The sequence below is a fragment of the Vicugna pacos genome, chromosome 5 (assembly GCF_048564905.1).
Source record: "Vicugna pacos chromosome 5, VicPac4, whole genome shotgun sequence".
In the NCBI taxonomy this organism is placed as follows: Eukaryota; Metazoa; Chordata; class Mammalia; order Artiodactyla; family Camelidae; genus Vicugna; species Vicugna pacos.
This window is the reverse complement of record NC_132991.1, coordinates 5,768,560-5,787,673: the sequence shown is the minus strand read 5'-3', so window position 1 is coordinate 5,787,673 and position 19,114 is coordinate 5,768,560. Positions and strand designations below refer to the sequence as shown.

Sequence of the window (19,114 nt, the reverse complement as noted above, 5' to 3'; positions counted from 1 at the left end):
AACCAGATAGATGACATTAAGTGGCTTTTAGATGGAACACCAGGACTTGACACTAACTTGGGGCCATCAGAAATGGCCATTAATTAACCACAAACATGAGAAGAGAAGGAGTGAACAAAACATGGACTACAATTTTACGATCCTGAGTTAATTGCTGGCTTGAAAGTACCTTGGTGACTAAGTCATCTTTGGCTAAAATAACTCATTTCTTTTCCTACGAGAAGGAATTATCTAGATGAAATATATACAGATAGGTTAGACCTATTTGTTTCACAGTTTGCTCTATTTTTAGTCCCTCCTCCAGGGGAAGCAGTAGAAGAATTATCTGAGCCATTTTGGAGTTGAGCACAGAATTCAACTGCAATTGAATTAGGATCTAGCAAATGTGATATTTCCAGCACAGTTTTGTTTACAAAACAGTAAATATATAAGACCCGCTGGTTGCTTTCTATATAAGCCCACTTCTCCCAGGAAACTGTTCCAAAATCTCCCTTTCAGTAGGCAGAAATTTGAACTTGAGATGCGGATTCGGTCTTTCAAAATTCTTCTCGACTGCTGCTACCAAGCAAATTGCACACATTCAATTGCTTATCAATTGGTAATGAGACCAGCTCTCCGGGCAGCTGTATCTGTGTTCAACAGCACACTCGCGTCTTCCGAGTTCCCCTCTGTGTAAACGGAGCTCTAAATATGCTGTTGCATTAGATGCTCCTTTCAGGATCATTTTAACTGTCCAAATGGTGACACGAAGGATGGAGCGCCAGCCAACTTGCGACGAGGATGGTGGGGGTGCATTCTTTACTCTGCTTCCCGAAGGAATCACTACAAATGTAGCTTTAGGGAGATTAAATGATAATCAAAATAATAATCATGGTAGTAGTTAATATTTATAAATGTTATATGTCATATACTCTTCTTGACTGAAGTATATTTGATTTACAGTGTTGTGTTCATTTCTGATAGACAGCATAGTGATTCAGTTACATATATATATATATATATATATATATATATATATATATATATTTCTTTTCATATTCTTTTTCACTATAAGCCATTACAAGGTATTGAATGTAGTTCCCTGTGCAATACAGTAGGTGCTTGTTATTTGTCTATTTCATATATAGTATTCAGTATCTGCAACTTTCAAACTCTCAATTTATCCCTCCACCCCTTTCCCCCTTGGTAACCATAAATTTGTTTTCTATGCCTGTGAGTCTGTTTCTATTTTATAAATAAGTTCATCTGTGTCTTTTTTTGATTCCACAAGAAAGTGATATCATACAATATTTTTCTTTCTCTGACTTACTTTACTTAGTATGACAATCTCCAGGTCCATCCATGTTGCTGCAAATGGTGTTATTTTATTCTTTTTTATGGCTGAGTAGTATTCTCCTGTATAGATATACCACAGCTTCTTTATCCAGTCATCTGTCAGTGGACATTTGGGTCGCTTCCATGTCTTGGTTATTGTAAATAGTGCTGCTATGAATATTGGGGTGCATATATATTTTCAAATCAGTTTCTTCCAGATACACACCCAGGAATGGTATTCCTGGATCATAGGGTAAGTCTACTTTCAGTTTTTTTAAGGAATCTTCAAACTGTTTAGAGAGATTAAATAATGATCATGAGAGTAGTTAACATTCATGAATGTTATTTGTTGTGTACACTTAAACTACTTAATAAAACTTTGCTCAGTTTCATGAAGCCCCTGAGATGATTATACCCATTTTGCACACAGGATTGAAGTACCAGGACTCCATCTGATTTGCCTGGGGCCTCACTGGTGACATGTAAGAGGTACTGGGATCTGACCCAGGAAGATTAGCTAATCAGAACTCCTATTCTGTCCTACCTCTCTGAAAACATGTTGACAAGCACACAGGCTCAAGATTTGAACTGGGTCACCATATTGTTACTGAATGCAAGACCAGCTCACTTACCCCTGGAAAATCAAGACTCAAGAGGCAATTGTTGGTAGAAATGAAATTGCTTTTTATCAGAGTGCTGGCAGTCCAGGGAGAAGGTGGACTCGTGTCCTCCAAAGCCAACTCCAAAGATTCTGCTTGGCCATGAGAATTTTTAAAGGGAAAAGGAGAAGTAAGCTCAACTAATCATTGAGTTAGGGGGTCAGAGTCATGGCCATCCCATACTGTGTGCAGACTTGTTGACTTCTTGTGATCTTTCTTTAGATGCCATCTTGCTCACATAGTGTTTTCATGAGACATCAGAAGGGGAAGCTGAGAAAGAGGTCTGGCCATCTGTTACTTACTTATTCTCCATTGTACTTCTTTGATCTGTAGGGAAAAAACCAACATGTTAGCAAGGGTTTGTCTGATCAAAAGACTTGAAAGGCATGCTTGTGGCCAGAGATGAGTAGAGAATGGGGGTGACTGGATTAAAGTTAGTGGCAATGTAGCTAAAGTGACAAGGATAGGATTTCCTGCTGTGGGCAGTTTCTACAAAGAGCTGCTGCCAATGTCATGGAACTCTAATGATTCTGTCCTTGGAAGGGGCATGGGGTATCTAATGAAAGAACATGGTTTTCTTCTCACATATTATAATACATCTTTGAGCTGGGGAGCCAGGAAGAACTGAGCTAAAGGCAACATTCCTCCCTTCCTGTAAAGCCGTGTCTGACTGACTGTGACTGTAGGAAGGTGGTAGGCTTCCAATCTCCCTGTTGATGGCGCTTAGAGCTCCATGTCCAGCCTCCACTTCTCTCCAAATTTCCATTCCCCACTTTTCTTGCTGTTTCTCTGCCATCTTTAGTTTTATATTTCTATCATAACCTTAATACCCCAGATAAAATTTAGTCATCAGAACCTATTTTTTCCCCATTTTAAAACTTGTCTTTTTTCTTCCTACCTTCTCTAGTTAAAGCTATGAATTAAGTCCTTTATGTATTCATCAGATGACTGTTTATTAACCACTGACTGCCAGATGTCTTTGATAAGCACTGAATAGACAGAGAGGAGTGAAACCAATAGGACCTCTGTCACCCTAGAGTTTGGCTTCTGTGTGAAGAGTCACATGTTGATAAAGTAACTACACTTAAAGAAATACAGTTATAACCCATGAAAAGCTTCATATGATAAAATTCATGATACCTCGAGAGCTCATATCAAAACTAGGGGGAGGGGACACAGTGAAGACTTCCCCGTGGGAGAAACATCTCTAATGAAAGATGAAAGGGGGGCAGGGCTGGCTGGTTGGGTGGGGTTGGTTCCAGTAGAGGAGATGGATTGTGTGCAAAAGCCCTCTTGGAAGGAAGGGTGTACATGGAGACACTGAGAGGTGGTCCAGCTGGCCACAGAGAGGGGTTAGTGAGCCAGCTGGGCTCTGATCACTCTCAGACCTGGAATCTTTGGGTCATAGCTCTCCTCTTGCCTTAATACACCCAGCCTACCACCAAATCCCTTTGGTCTTGCTGTCTTGCTATTTCCCTCTCAAAATCATCTTTGCTCTCCTCAATCTTGCCTGATCTCTTTCTAGAGGACTTTAGGTCGTCTGTCCACCTTCCAGCCCTCATCGCCCCAGGACGCTCCCTTCACTGAGGCCTGGGGGGGGGGGTGGATTCTTCGTGGTTTTTGTAAAATATGTACCTTACAATACTCTTTCCATGTGAACCCTCTCTGACTCTTCAACTCCTGCAGTAGAAACCCTAACCCCATGGCATGGTGTACAAAGCCTTTTAGCTAATGCCCTAGCCCAGTTTTACATGGGGAATGGCACCTCCTGTCAGCAAGCATCCCACTCTGACCCCTTCTCTCTGAGCTAGAACGTTTGGTCCATCAGGAGGGGTGGCTGGGGAGCTCTGGAGATCTGTGAGGGATGGTGGGGAAACTCAAGTGCAATTATATGTTGCTTTTCTTTCAAGAAATGCATACCTGTCTCTGCTTCAACTTTTCCACCAGTGAACAAATACATTTGACAATGTGGAAAAGTCACATGAGTTTTTTTTTTTCTAGCCACGGGTTTTTCTTAAGGGCATTCTTTCTTTCATCTGGTGAGCAGCACTCACTGTATATGAGGAATACTTGGAAGAAACACAATAAAGCTTGCAAGGGTATGAACCCCTCTGGGCCAGAGCACAGGATACTGGGAGGGGATTTGTGAGGATGTGGCTAATAGAAAGGTGGAGATCAGATTGGAGAATACAGGCAGGGCATTGGACTTCATGATGTTGCTAGGTAAGATTGTTCAGAGATGTAGCGCTGTTATAGGTGTGGTGAAGGAAGGTGCATTTGTTGTTGTTTTGTAGAAGGATGCTACAGAAAGGATGGTCAGTGTGAAGACTCCGCACTGGCTCAGGAATTGGAGAATATTGGGGTGGGGGGACTGTTGTTGGTGAATAGGTTCTTGTCTCATCGCCAAAAGAATTCAGAGATAAGACATGAAGGTCAAGAAAGTAAACTGGGGATTTATTGAGTGATAGGATTCTCTGAAAGAGAGAGCGGGCAGACTCAGGTGAGCAGCTGCACTGAGTTTCTTTGGCAAGTTGGTTACATAGGGTGTAAAAATGAATGGGTGGAATATTTATTGGAGAGGAGGGGTTTGGGGGTCATATTCCCTGATCTCTATCCTAGATCCACCTTCTCAAGGGGAGGAGGGATTTTTGTCCTTTTTCAGTCTGGATGGGAAGCGTCATGGCATCAGTGCATGATGGGTGCTTCTAATCTGCAAGGCTAAATTTACTGTCATGAGGGCACAATGAGCAAAAGGCTACATTTGGGCACTGGAGAGGCCTGCCTTTTCCCACCTTTCTTTGTCAGCCTCCAGGATACTTGTCACCTTAAAATGTATGTGTTCCTGTCAGTCCAGAGGTTCCTGCTTTTCTTTCTTTGACCAGGGGCCCCTGTTTTTTTATATTGTATGGTTTCCTATATTTGACCCACACCCTGCCTTTTTGCCTAATTCCTGCCATTTGGCCTTCATCCCCCTTTCTCTGCTCACATCTAGCTGTCTGCCTGCTCTAACAGGACCTCCTTGAGTATGCTGGATCCCTGTCTACCTTTTACATGCTCCCACAGAGTCTGGGACACTTCGTCTGGGTCATGACATTAGTTTTGTTAGTGGATGTGGGTTTACTTTCCATCCTGATCTGGAGGCTTGAGCTCCATGGGAGCAGAAGGCGTGGCTGTGGTCCCAGCACCAGCAAAAGGAAGGCACACAGTAGATGCTCGATAAACACTTGTGAACTGACTGCCGAGTGGATGACATCACTGCATCATGGCTCATTCTCATGGCCTCACTCATGCTTTCTGAACCCAGCTTTTCCTCACCTGTAAAATATGGAGGAATCATTAGGAGGCCCTTGGTTTCCCCGCTTCAAAGGACCATTATTCATGTTTGCTCTTGTTTTTCCCAGAGGCCTGCTACAGGGCATTCACTGTCTTGGGAGGCAATGAGGTTGCTTGTCATCCCTCTTCGGTGCATAAGTGATGTTTAAATCTTTTTTGAGGTCAACTGAATAGTTAGGAAGGAGATACTGTGTGTGTAAGTGTGCGTGTGCATGAGTGTGAGAAAGTCGGTATATTAGTATGTTGTTGGGGGCAATGTTGTTCTTTATTGTTATTTCAGTTCCATTTTACCCAATCTTCAGGAAGGAAGGAAAGACTGGGGAGAAAAACAGAAAGTATTCTGGGCTGCTGCTGTAGTCTTTTCTCTCTGTTCTATCTCACATTCATAATCAGAGACACTCCCTGAGCTTCTCAACCTACCCCAAATCCACAGCATTGATTAGAGGATTAGGTCTGGAGTTCAAAACCTCATGTTACCACTGAGACTTTCAGTAGATGTTTAATACCCTTGAGCTTCTTCTTTTTTCACATTTATAGCAGAATGTAATCACTATTGTACATTGTTGTTGCCATGAACTCTGACCCAGGGGAGTGGCTGGTTCCTCTTAGAGATGGGTGCAGGAATCTTACAGCGGATCTTGGGGAGGGGCCAGAAACAGACTCAAGGGGCCTGCATCCTGGACATTCCCTAAGTACCACCTTCTTTTCCTTCATCAAGTGAAATGTCATGAATAAGCATTTAAGGGCTTGCCCAGGCCTAGGCACAGAATAGGCCCTCCATATACATGTCCATCCTCTTCTCCAAGTGCATCTTTCAGAAGCAAATCAACATTTCCATCTCTCAGGCTAGTGTTGGAATAAGAATAAGGAATTAGGGAGGGACCGCCACCCGGATGGGACCCTCACTTCGCTTCTGAACAAGAGGGACTCCACCAGCAGAAACCGGAGGAGCCCTGCCTCCCAGGAAAGAATGCCATCTGTTTGTCTTTGGGTCATGAAACAGGATTCTGTGGTTCTGTCTTGATGACTTTGCATTGTGAAAAGTGCCTGAAGTTATTCATGAGCTAATCACGCTCTTTGTTAACGATTTTAGAAAATGCTTTAGGAAATCATCTCTAATTGACCATCATTTATATTTTCATTTATGAAAGTGCCTGAAGCCAGCATGAGCTGCTTTGCCATCCTTGAACTTGGCAGCCTGCTTGGAACTGATAGACGTTAGGAAAACCCAGAGACCCAGGAGTCTGGGTACCATTCTGACAAAGCTGCACTTCTCATTTCTTTAAACTTAAAAAGTATGTATAAATTCTATGCTCAACATTTTTTGAGTGGTACTTCCTTACCACTTCTGTAACATGGTGTGCATGATGGTGGATGCTGAGGGTACCTTTCAGATCTGATCATCGAATGCCGTGTGGCTCAACTCCCGGTTGTAGGAATATGTCTGTGTGGTGGGTCAAACCACCACCCACCCCACTGCCTGAAATGACAGCCTTAGAAAATGTATTTGAGCAGTCATCCAGAGCAGTGCCTTTGAAATTAACTTTATAAATAACAGTTGGAAAAAGCAAAAGGATGAGTTAAAAAAAATCATGGCTCAATAAGGTTTATGGCTTCCTTAGAAACACAATTTTGTTTCACATCTCAAATTTGTAGTAAGTGTGGTTTTCTGCTTATTCCCCACGTGCAGACCTGCCTTCCACCCAACCACAGACACGCAATCCATCCTCTATTCCATCTCCTTCCCTTTGACATACTGTTTCCTCTAGAAACACCTTGTTTTTTTCCTCCACGTGGCTAACTTGGATGTGTTCTTTGCTACTCCGCTTCAGGTGTAACATCCCTGAAGACTTCCTGTGATTTTTCTTCCCTTTGCATTTTTTTTCTAAGCATTTCTCTTTCCTGTCTCATAATGGTCTTATTATTCTGGGTTGCACACTAGGCTGTGTGTGTCTGGGGAGAAAGGATGCGTCTTTCTTCTCTGAGTCAGTGTCAGTAACACCTTTCCTGGCACATCCAGGGGCGTGGATCTCGGTCTATTCTGTGTTGATGGAGGTGCTGCCCTGGGAGCCCTGCATTGGGCACTGGGGAGACGTAAAGAAATGAGCAGGAAAGAGCTCCTTGTTATAGGGAAGCAGCAGCATTGTCCCCAGCCAGGGAAAAAATCACAAATCGTGACCCTGTATTCCAGTAAATTTGCGTTGCTTTGTATCGTTAGAATTGGTGGTCATCAAAACTTAAAAAAAAAAAAATTCAAACACACACGCAACTAGCATTAGTTCCAAATATTGTAAAACTGTAAGTGCCATGATCAAAAGCATCTATACTCAAAAGCAACTGGATCGTAAAAAGTGAACATAAAATTTACAAAGCTGCCTCACCCTGAATACTTTCAAGGCTAATTATGATCTCGAGTTCTAATGACTGTTGCCTTCAAACCCCCTAAATTATACACAAATAAGAGGAGAGAGTTTTTAAATGTAAGTGAACTCTAATTAGGTCTCAGAAGGAAGGCAGGTAGATCTTTAGTAGCGCAATGAAATCTCCGGGCGCATAAAGCATTAGCTGGTCCTTGCCCTGGAGTTTCGTGGTCGGTGCCTCTTACACGCGCTGTGAAGACTAAACTCAGAGGGCAAGACTGACCCAGAAGAACCTGTTTGGTTTCATTCACGCAGAGCAACGGGAAAAAAGAAATAAACTGCCAAGTTTACAATTTGATGCGCCTTCCTTTTGTTGAAGAAAGGTTGCCGCCCCGTGATGCAGGCAGTGGAGAAACAGCGGGTCTAGACAGAGTCCCACGGAAGGGAGACGATGGGTCTGCATTTACCCCCCAGGACTGGGTCTCCTTTTCAATGCAAGTGACTTTTCCCTTGAAAGGAAGGGAGGTCGTGGAACATTTTGTATAAATACAAACAGAAATAGAAGATAATTGTTGCTTATGAAGGTGCTTAGAATAGGGCTGAACGAAGTAACCCAGAACCCGTCACTGAATAGGCTGGAAGACGTGGCACCTGTTTGTTACTTCCTCTGAGAGCTTTCAAGGTTGTTTTTGAATAAGAAATGAATTGAGCCCTGGAAAACCACCATAGCTGAGTGGATCTGGGAAGGCTCAGTGCCTCGCAGTTACTGACTCATGAGAAATTCTCAAATAGCTGAGAATATTTCCTTCAGGGTAGCTGATTCTTTTCAGTTCTAATCTGTCCTCACCTTGCCGAAGATAGAAAGCAAGGCGAACAACCATCATGTTTCATTTTGCCATGAAAATTGACTTTATCTTCCACGAGCTTTGCAATTCCTTTCAGTATAAGCTGTCTCTTTTTCAAAGAAGCTTAAAAATGCAAGGTTTTTGTTTTCTTTTTAATTGGGGGACATCTCATGAAATTTAGCATGCATTGGTGCATGCAATGATTTGAGAACAAGCTCAGGACAAATGGGTTTGGCTTCAGAATGGCCACAAACTGTGTTTTCATGTTTTCTCGGTGAGGTCTAAGTAGGATTATTATACAGAGATATGCCTTCATCTAAATAGGTTTTATTACATGTTGTATCTTTACATGATGAGTGCTGAGGAAGGGAGGCCAAGCGTGGACGCCACCCTTCCATGTTTGTGAGGTTCTGGGAAATGCAGATCACAGTCAGGTAAGAGGGCAAGTCTGTGTGAAATGGCTGACATTTAAATATCCATCCAGGGTAGACAAATTAAATCTCCCCCATATGTATAGTTAGCGTAAAGTACTAATGCGTGTGAAATATTTTTGAGGTCTAAAGATGAAATATGAGGAAAGCATTTAAGACAATTCCTAGAACAAAATGGGCAATAAATGCTTTTTAGTGATACTGATTATGACAATAGCTAACATTTATAGCTATAGCAATGATAATTCTTATAATTATTGTTACCAACCTTGGACCCATTGCTTCCGTTTTATATGTTTAAGCATGGATGAGATTAAAGAAGATATATTTCATCTATCACTGAAGCTCCCTATTCCTTCATTTATTCTATTAAAAAACATACAATAAACATTTGCCGAACTCCCCCACCCCACCCTGACTGTGTGCTAGGAAAGTTTCTTGGCACTGAGAATACCCCAGGGAAAATGCAGGTAAATTTCTCTTGTCAGGGATATTTCAATTAAACGTAGGATGAAAATCGCTAAACAAGTCGAAAAACGTGAAAATTAACACATGAGTACGTTGGTGATAATACTGTAAAAAAAAAAAAAGTTATTTGAAAGATCAGGCCTTTCCAACAATGTCTGGCCAAAATCTACAGTAAGAAACGTTTTCACATAATGACCCAGCAAGGGTTTGTACGTCTGAAACAATATTTTCCCTACGTATGGTGGAGCATATGCAAATTTTCTGATCTAGATGCTTCTACTTTATTAAAATCTCTGCCCTCATCCATTCAAATGGAGGGAGATGGACAATAAATAGTAATTGTAAGAGGAAGCAAAATATTACAAGAAGATAAGCTCTACTGGGAAAAATGGAAGGTAAAGGAATCGGAGGCGTGTATGAGGATGGTGGGGATCTTGCAGGCTGCAGTATGATCGTAAGAGAAGAACTCTTGAAACTAGCGATATTTGAGCAAAGACATGGCAGAGCTGGGGATGGGGTGGCGTAGCCTTGTGCATATCCAGAGACGATCATTCCAAACAGAGAAAACAGGGAATGCAAAGTACTGAAACAGACGTGTGCTTGTTCTTTGGGAACTGGTGAGGAGAGCAGGGTGGCTGGGCCCCAGGGGCAAAGAGGGGGGAAGTAGATAATGAAGAGAGAGGTAAGGAAGACCTGAGGACCTTGTAATCACAGCAAAGATATTGACTTCTGCTCTGAGAAAGATGATGGGCACCCCCTTCAGGGCTTTGAGCAGAGGCCTGATGAGCATATTTGTACATTAACAGGATTGCTCTAGATGCTCTGGTGAGAATAGCCTATGAAAGATCACACTAGAAAGAGAGTAGTTAGGAGGATGTTGAAATAGTCTGGATGAGAAATGTTGGTCGATTGGGTGAGGATGGTAATGATGGAATCGGTGGGGAGTGAAAGAAAGGGTTAGACTCAAGATATATTCTGAAGAGTGGAGCATAAAACTATGTCAAAAGCCCATGGGACATAAGGTATGAGAAAAAGACATCAAGGAGGAAGCCACGGTGTTCTGGCAGAGCACCTGGAAGTATAGGACGGCCAATGCTCAAGTTGGGAAGAGTCACAGAAGGAGCAGATCAAGGAGAGATTGTGAGTTCACTGTTAGAGGTACAGATCATCAAATGGAGGAGTCTGGAACGGCAGGCAGAAGACCAGGCTGGGGATATAAATTTAGAAACTGGTCTGCATTGACATAGTATACTAGATTCAGCAGTGTCTCCCCTAAATTTTTATCCACCTGGAACCTCAGAATATAAACTTATTTGGAAAAAGGGTCATAAGAGATGTAATTAGTTAAGATGAGGTCATGCTGGACTAGAGTGGGCCTTGAATCTAATCACTGGTGTCCTTTTAAGAAAAGAAAGATATGGACACAGAGACTTAGAGATACAGAGACACAGAAAGGGAAGAAGGCCACATAGCATGACAGTAGAGGCAGAGACGGGAATGATTTAGCGACAAGCCAAGGAACACCAAGCATTGCCGGGAGCTACCAGAAACTAGGAAGAGACAAAGGAATACTTTCCCCTAGAGCATTTAGTAGAGACACGGACCAGCTGACACTTGGATTTCAAACCTCTAGCATCCAGAACTGTGTAGTGCAGCAACCCTACGACACCAGAAAAGATGGTGTTTGGAGCCATAATGCTGGATGAGATCGTCAAGTCAATGAGTGTTGACAGAGAAAAGAAGTCCACAGACTAAGCCACTTCTCTGTTCACATCGGCTCCTCCATCTTCTTGACCAGACACACCTTTGGGGCCAACGTGGTGTCATGGAAGAACACCATTAAAGTTCTGGGTCTGCATTCCTCATTTCATTATGGATATCATTATTATTGTTTATGATGATTATGTTTTCCTTTAGAGCATTTTATTTCCCTGAAATGATGTTTTCCAATCTGAGAATTTGATTTAAAAAATGTCTTTAGGAATAGATTGAAAGCCTAATTACATGGTCGCCATATAAGCAGGCGAGTATGACCTTGCTTTTGCCTACTTCAACTGGATTCTGAACTCCTTCAATATAGAATTGTAACGTTATAACTGTATGTTAATTAGCATCTGACACACAGTAGCCATCAAACAACGGTTCATTTATAATTTTGGTGAATGGTAATAGCATTCTTCAGACCGGCTATTTTATTTAACAGATGTCTTCTGGAGACTTCAGATAAGAGGTTCGTGTTATTTGCTGTAGACACAAAGATGAATAAGCAGCTGTTTCTCCTAGAGAAGCTTAAATTCAAGGAGAAAGACAAATGAAGCCTGATAAATTGAGCACGATGAGCACAGTGACAATATAGTTGAAAGAAAGATAATATTGGCCTTACCTGACCTGGGCCACATCAGCTGGGTCTTAATGAATGAAGAGGGTCTTGCTATACAGATAAGGAGGCAGGGGAATTTCCAGGGGAAGAAATAAAAGACACACAGGCAAGGAGGAGCATTATTTAAAGGGATGCTGATGGTTCAGGTGTGTTAAGTTATGAAAAATATGTATATGATAAAGTTGGAAAGGTAACAAAAGGTCCTTGCATGTCGGGCTTAGAAGTGGAAATGTATAATGCAAAATTAGGGAGACTTGGTCTTTTTTAAAGCACTAAAATCATATGGCTGAGTAAGTATATGTTATAATTCTCACCCTAGTGACAGTATTGAGACAGATTAGTGTCGGAAAACTGGAAAAGTGGGAACAAGGAAAACAAAACAAAATAAAATGATGTTTTGAAAAAACTAAAGTGGGAGAATCTTTATCCTAAGGCTCACCTCAAGGCGCTGAGCTAGATAGCTTTTGGACTTTCCAGTTGTGAGTTTCAACTCCATAAATTTCACAATCTCATGAGTAGGTGATGGTCAAGAATAACATAAAGAGTAAAATGGCTAAAAGGAACATAGTTGTCCTTTGTTGAATATTGGAGCAGTCTTGACTATAGGCTTATCAGAGACACCCAGGGAGAAGGTCATGTGAAGAAGAAGGGGATTGGAGCTAAGCACCTACAAGCCAGGGAATGACAAGGAATGCAGGCATCCACCAGAAGACAAAAAGAAACATGGAAGAATCCTAACCTAGAGCCTTTGAGAGACTATTTCAGACTTCTAGCCTTTGGAATTGGAAACAATAAATTAATGTTTTAAAAAGAAAGAAAGTCAGTACTATTTACAGTAACCAAGACATAGAAACAACCTAAATGTCCATTGACAGATGACTGGATAAAGAAGTTGTGGTATATTGATACGATGGAATACTACTCAGCCATAAAAAATAATAAAAGAATGCTATTTGCCACAACATGGATGGACCTGGAGATCATCATTCTAAGTGAAAAATAAGTTAGACAGAGAAAGAAAAATACCATATGATATTACTTAGATGTGGAATCCATCCCCCCCCCCCCCAAAAAACACAAATGAACTGATTTACAAAACAGAAACAGACTCATAGACATAGAAAACAAACTTATGGTTACCAGGGAGGGAAGGGGTGGGAAGGAATAAATTGAGAGTTCGAGATTTGCAGATACAAACAACTATATATAAAACAGATAAAAAAAACCAAGGTCCTACTGTATAGCACAGGGGACTATATTCAATATCTTGTAGTAACCTATAGAGAAAAAGAATATGAAAAGGAATATATGTCTGTATATTTATGACTGAAACATTATATGCTGTACACCAGAAATTGATACAACATTGTAAACTGACTTAGTTCAATTTTTTATAAAAGGAAGGGAGAAGGAAGGGACAGAGGGAAGGAAAAAAGGAGAGAAGAATTAGACAAGTAAATAAACAACACAACCCAGTCCGTGTTAGGATTGAAGCGAGCACAGGACTAGTAGGAGCCGAAGAGGGCACCTTGCAGAAGCCAGATAAGGCTTCCTGGAAGAGATAATCATGCTTAATTTTGGAGTCTGTGTGGGAACAAGCTTAATGGGCAAGTTTGGAGTGGAAGACCATTCTGGCTGAGATGAACACATGGGACCATTGTGTTCCATGGAAAACCATGCTCTTCAGATCTAACAAGACTTAGTTTCTTAATCTGAGTCCATCGTTTGCTACAAATGATGAAAAGTTACTCACCTCCCCACAGCTCTGTTTCTTCACCCGTAAAACAGAGGAAGGGAAAAAAAATGTTGTAGACGAAAGAGGAGTCACAAGGAGGAACTCAAGCAGGATATAAGCCAAGGGGTCGTAACTATCCAGCAAGTAGCAAGGAAGTTTAACAGAATGTGACGACATCTTCTTTGACTTAAAGTAGATTCCTTATCATTGTGTTTAAACACATTCTTTTGTAACTGAGATCTCCCCAACATTTTTAAGTGACATCAATAATATTTGTTCAATTCTAAAAATAATGACATGGATTTTGCCAGAAGACCTTTAAAAAATAAAAGACAAGATAGATCTAGAGTGCTCCAACATTAATAGGATGCATTAAAACTTTAACAGCATACTTCTGTTCACCAAAAGTCATTTGATTGTGTATATATATATATGTCTATTCCAGAAGCGTATTTGGCAAAGCTATGACTGGGGCTGAAGGCATTTTCACATATAATTTCCACACAACAAACATTTTATTTCAGTCCATGTTCACACACACAGAAATGCACGCTCTTTATAATGTAGAAATGTAACATATATTAATAGAAAAAAACACTGAGACCATAGAGGAGAATACATTATAGTACCTTAGATAAATCGTAGTGAGAACCTAGCTGGGACAATTCACCTTTTTGTTTATTAGATTCGTAGATAGCGTCTTCCCTCAGTCAGTTCCCCATCTGTGACGGTCAGGACCAAAAGGAGAGGGCAAATCAGGAAAACCAGGCACAGCTGTACAGAGCTTCCTCCATTTGATGACTCTTGGGTGATGGCCCCATCACCCCAGATTATTTTCCCCTGTCCTGCCTTGCATGACTTCTTGTATTTTCCATTGTGTTCTGAACTTCCCTGAAGGCAGTTAGGGAGAAAGTGAGTTCTAGGAAGTCAAGGGAATTGAAGAGAGTGGAAGAGAACTTCATCTCATTAAAGTTCTCATAATCTAGTTACAAAATATACTTGTGGTTGTTGTCTTTTCCAAACTGGTATTGTGGTTTCTGATCTCACACACACACACATACACACACAGTTTTCAGCTACACTCAGGATTTCCTAGATGGACCTAGATGCTGTAGTAATGGCATATTTGCAATACCATTTAAAAATGTGAATGATGAAGGGGGAGGGTATAGCTCAAGTGACAGAGCACATGCTTAGCATGCACGAGGTCCTGGGTTCAATCCCCGGTACCTCCATTAAAAATAATAATAACTAAATAAACAAACCTAATACCTGTCCCTTCAAAAAAAAATACAGCAGGGTTCAGCAAATGGTAAAAAAAAATAATAAATAAAATTGTTTAATGTGAATGATGAAAGAATTGAGACGTGCGTCCCTAGAGAATAGTCATGATCAATGAAAAGACAATCTGATCCTATGTTTGCATTTTACAGGTCCTGCTTTTAATTCTAATTTCTCATGTTTTTCTTCCAAGGAAGCTTACAAGTTCGTTATCAGCTAAGCAAGGAAAAAACTCATGTATTCACCATCGATACGGAGAACTTTGCCGACAGGAGACTGCACCACTTGAAGATCAGCCGAGAAGGCAGAGGGCTTACCATTCAGGTAACTCACTTCCCTTCTCCTCATTCAACCAAACACATCTTGGCTGCTGAAGAAAACTTTTCTGAACTTTGATGCCCAGCCAAGTGTGGAGCCAAGTTCTGGGGGTGGGTGTGAGCTGCACTCAACCCCGGCCTTTGGAGAACTGGACTAGTGGTCCTCAGAGCGCCTTCCCCTTCCCGCCAGCATCATCATCACCTGGGATCTTGTAAGAAATGCAAATTCTCTTGCCCCACATCAGATCTAGTTAACCAGAAGCTGTTTTGGGGCGAGGGGCAGCAGGTGATCCTGATGCCTGTTCAATTTTGATAACCCATAACTGTGGTATAATGAGGGAGATAAGGAGTGGGGAGGAATCACAAGGGACCGGCAAGGTCTAAGGTAGGAGTGTGCACAGGTGATGTGGGAGCACGGAGGAGGGCACTCTTCTCATCTAGGCATCAGTGCACTTGACCCTTGAACAACCAGGAGAGGAGGTTAGGGGTGCCAGCCCTCTGCACAGTCAAAAGTCTGAGTCGGTATGGATGGCCCTCCCTGAACTCAGTTCTTCTGTATCCACATCTGTGAATTCTAACAATGGAAGATCTTGTACTATTGTAGTATTTTACTGGTGAAAAACTTCTCATATAAGTGGACTTGCATGGTTCAAACCCATATCATTTAAGGGTTAACTGGATTTACGTTCTGGAGGAAGTTAGCAGTAAACTGAGTCTGGAAGGTGAGTAGGAGTTGGTTAGGTGGAGAAGAAAGAGGGCAGTGTTCAGGCAGAGGGTCCGAGTCAGGGTCTGCAAAACTGTCTGAAAGAGTGTAGTGCGTAGAGGGCACGCCAAAGTCCAGTGATCTTGGTTTGAAGAGCAGCAGCAGGTGACGGTGGATCACGGTAGAAAATGGGCAGAGTCTGCATCATCCCCTTTAGAATCAGGACCTTAAGTGAGCTCTCAAATCTACCCAGAAATCACCCTATTTTTTAAAAAAATTCACCCATCCTCCTGATCTCCTAGATGCCAATTTTAACCCTTCTCTTTCTCCTTACACCACCAACAATTCCAATTCCATCTCCACCCTTGACAGATGACTTTGCTTCCTTCTTTCTTGTAAAAAAAAAATGCAGCATTCAGGAAAGGAAATCCACACACTCTCAGCACATGTGTCCCCCTGCCTGCATCTCTGTCTGTTGCCCCTCTTTCCCTTCTGTTGCTGAATATGGCTAGTTCGTGGCTCTAGTGAAGACCTGACCCACCACTTGTGGACCAGATCTCAGACATCACTACAGCATTACCAACTCCCTTCCCTTTTTTCCAGCTCTACTAGATGGCTTCCCAAAGCATAATGCATGCAAGTATTACAAGCATTAAAGAAAACCAAAAACCCTGTGTCAGGAGGGAAGGGAAACTTTCCATTTTCTCTTTCAGTTTATTGCTCAAATCCTTGGAAATGTTGTTTATATACTTGGTCTCCAAACTTCCTCTTCCTTTTTTTTTAAACCCACTCGATGAAGAATCTTGTCACTGTGCTACCTCAAAATGACACTTCAGGTGACCTGATCTTGCAGAATCCATGACCTTTTCCTCACTTGTCTTCTCGCTGGCATCTGACTCAGTGGTGCTCTCTGCTTTTGAAGCTGACTGGTGTTTGGCTATGAGGACACCACGCTCACCTTTTCTTCCTCCTGCTTCTGACAGATGCTCATTCTCATCTTTTCTGCTGGTCCTCCCTCATCATCCACTCTCATCTCTGGAGAATCCCAGGACTCTAAATTCCTTTTCTTTTGCATGCACACTCACTCCATGGCGAATCCCATTCAAACTCACATTCTCAAATGTCATGTCTATACTTATGGACCAATCCCAATTGTATATCTAACTGCAGCCCTTTGGCCGAATTCCAGAGCTATTTGGATATCTGCTAGGCATCTCTCGAAGGTAGCGTATTTACAGCTGAGTTACTGAGATTCTTCCCCCACACAACCCCCTTTCCCCATCTCCTTCCACATCTCAGGTCCTGGCAGCTCCACGCTTGCATTTTCTCAGTCTTCAAATTGTGGTGTCATCTCAGAAACCTCTCTTTCTCTCACAGGCAACATCCTGATGGTAACAGCTTCCACTCTGCCCCAAGCCATCCTCATCCTTTCCTTGGATCGTTGCAGTTTGAAGTTTGTCTCTTCATTGACACGTCCCTGCTCATCTTTTTGTTCCCCTTCAGCCTCTTGTCAACAGAGCAGCCAGGGGGATCCTATTAAGACATCAGTCATATTGCAGCATTTTTCTCTCCAAAACCCTTCAGTTGTTGCCACGAAACTGGCCTCTGCATGCCTTGAGACTCGGAGGCAGTTTCGGAAGAATCAGAAAAGAACGGCTTTCTTGCTTTGCCAGGCAAAAGGGAGTCGCAGCAGGCTCATGCCTTAGGGACTGTGAATCCATCTTGGGTTTGGGGTCTTGAGGTTTTATAGAAAAACTGGATGGAACAGAAAATGTGATAGCAATCAGGGCATTTTACAGGCTGCTACATTCCTCTTAACTTCGATGAATCCTCTTGGCATCATAGGGGACCTCCAGAGGGTCTGTCCATTCTTCTGAGGTTATCAGCCTGTCACCTCCTTCCTGGAGCGTAGCCTGTGTGTTAGAGCTATTCCCAGTAAAGAATGTGTACGGAGAGGAGAGCTTAATGGAAAAGTCTGGGAGTTAGAACAAACGCAGTGAGGGAGAAAAGGCAAGTTGCAGGATGTCTTAGTCAGAATGAATCAGCAAACAGTTTTAGCATCAGGGAAACCAGTTTGTAAGTTTGTTTCCTATTCCTTCACAACAGTTTCCTTTCTCAGACAGAGGAAAAGCCAAAGACCTAGCAGCGGCTTCAGAGGATTTCCACGACCCCACACCCGTTGTTCCCCTCCTGCTGTGTCTTCTCTGAGCTCACCCATCACTGTCCCGTCGCTTACACGTCACCCTGGCCTCCTGGCTGTTCCCAGAGCTCTCAAACTTGGTTGAGCTTACTTTGCCTGGAATGCTACTGCCCATATACCTGCACTGCCAGCTGTCCTTGCACATCAGCCAGGACTTCACTGGAAATGTCATCTTCAATGACACCATCTCTGATCACCGTATTTAATACAGCAGCCTTGCTCCTTGACCTCAACTCTAAGGCACTTAAACACTATCTAGCATTCAGTGTAACTTACCTACTTACTGTCTTGTCCCCTCTCCCTGCTCTAGAATGTAAGCTTCACGAGGACAGGGATTTTGGTCTGTTTTCATTCCCACGGAACTCCCACTTTGTCGAGCAGTGCCTAATCTACAGCAGGTTCTTAATAAATACGTGTGAACTAAATGGATGAATTCTACTAGGCTTACTGTTCTGTGTAGAGATCATTAAATTGGCCCTGTGGAGGGGGAGGAGGAAGTATCATGGGGTCAGTTTTCATTTCCAGAGGCGCTATGATCTCTCTGTGGAAATACATACTTGGGAGTGATGAGACATGAGGCAGAGACCAGGCAGGAGGAGAAGAGGAGGGTCCTCATCAGCGCAGTGGGCAGCCGGTGACAGGGGAACTGAGAGAGGTCTGGAAGTAACATCAGTAGCTCCGGGTGACCCTTTGGGTGTGGACTATGGGACAAGTCAAGATTAACCGTTCATTTTCTTGATTGGGTGGAAGTTCCGGAATAATTGGCAAATACACAGCACAAATGGCAATTCCTGAGTGATAATAACTGAGTGGACTTACCTCTAGAATTAACTCTGGAATTTAGGGGTCAAAAAGTCTTCAGAGCAAATTCGGGCTGAAGCCAGATTGGAGGATAAGAGCGATGGAAACGAAGACTTCCTGTTTGAATATGTTTTGCCTGAGGTCTCGCTGGGCCATCGGGGATGCATTCTGGTGGGCATTAGTATAAAAGTCTCCTTTTCTTTTTCTTTATATTTCCTGTCCTCTTTTCCACCAATGAAAGACACAAATAGGGCAGTGAGGGAACAGTAAGGCGTATTCCCTCCTCT

At 42.4% G+C, this 19,114-nt stretch overlaps 1 protein-coding gene and 1 long non-coding RNA gene across 2 annotated transcripts in view; one reads left to right on the top strand and one right to left on the bottom strand.

Annotated features, from left to right (window-relative positions):
* CNTNAP5 (contactin associated protein family member 5) overlaps positions 1-19,114 on the top strand; it is a 730,584-nt gene that overhangs the window by 664,182 nt on the left and 47,288 nt on the right. Inside the window, exon 20 of the mRNA XM_072960805.1 lies at positions 15,000-15,130. Coding sequence (XP_072816906.1) covers positions 15,000-15,130 — 131 coding nt within the window. The remainder of the gene's footprint in view (positions 1-14,999; positions 15,131-19,114) is intronic.
* LOC140696321 (uncharacterized) lies at positions 5,105-19,094 on the bottom strand. The gene is made up of 3 exons (XR_012072481.1): positions 18,846-19,094; positions 18,584-18,727; positions 5,105-5,288 (listed from the first exon to the last, which is right to left on the bottom strand). It is a non-coding gene; the product is annotated as an uncharacterized lncRNA (long non-coding RNA).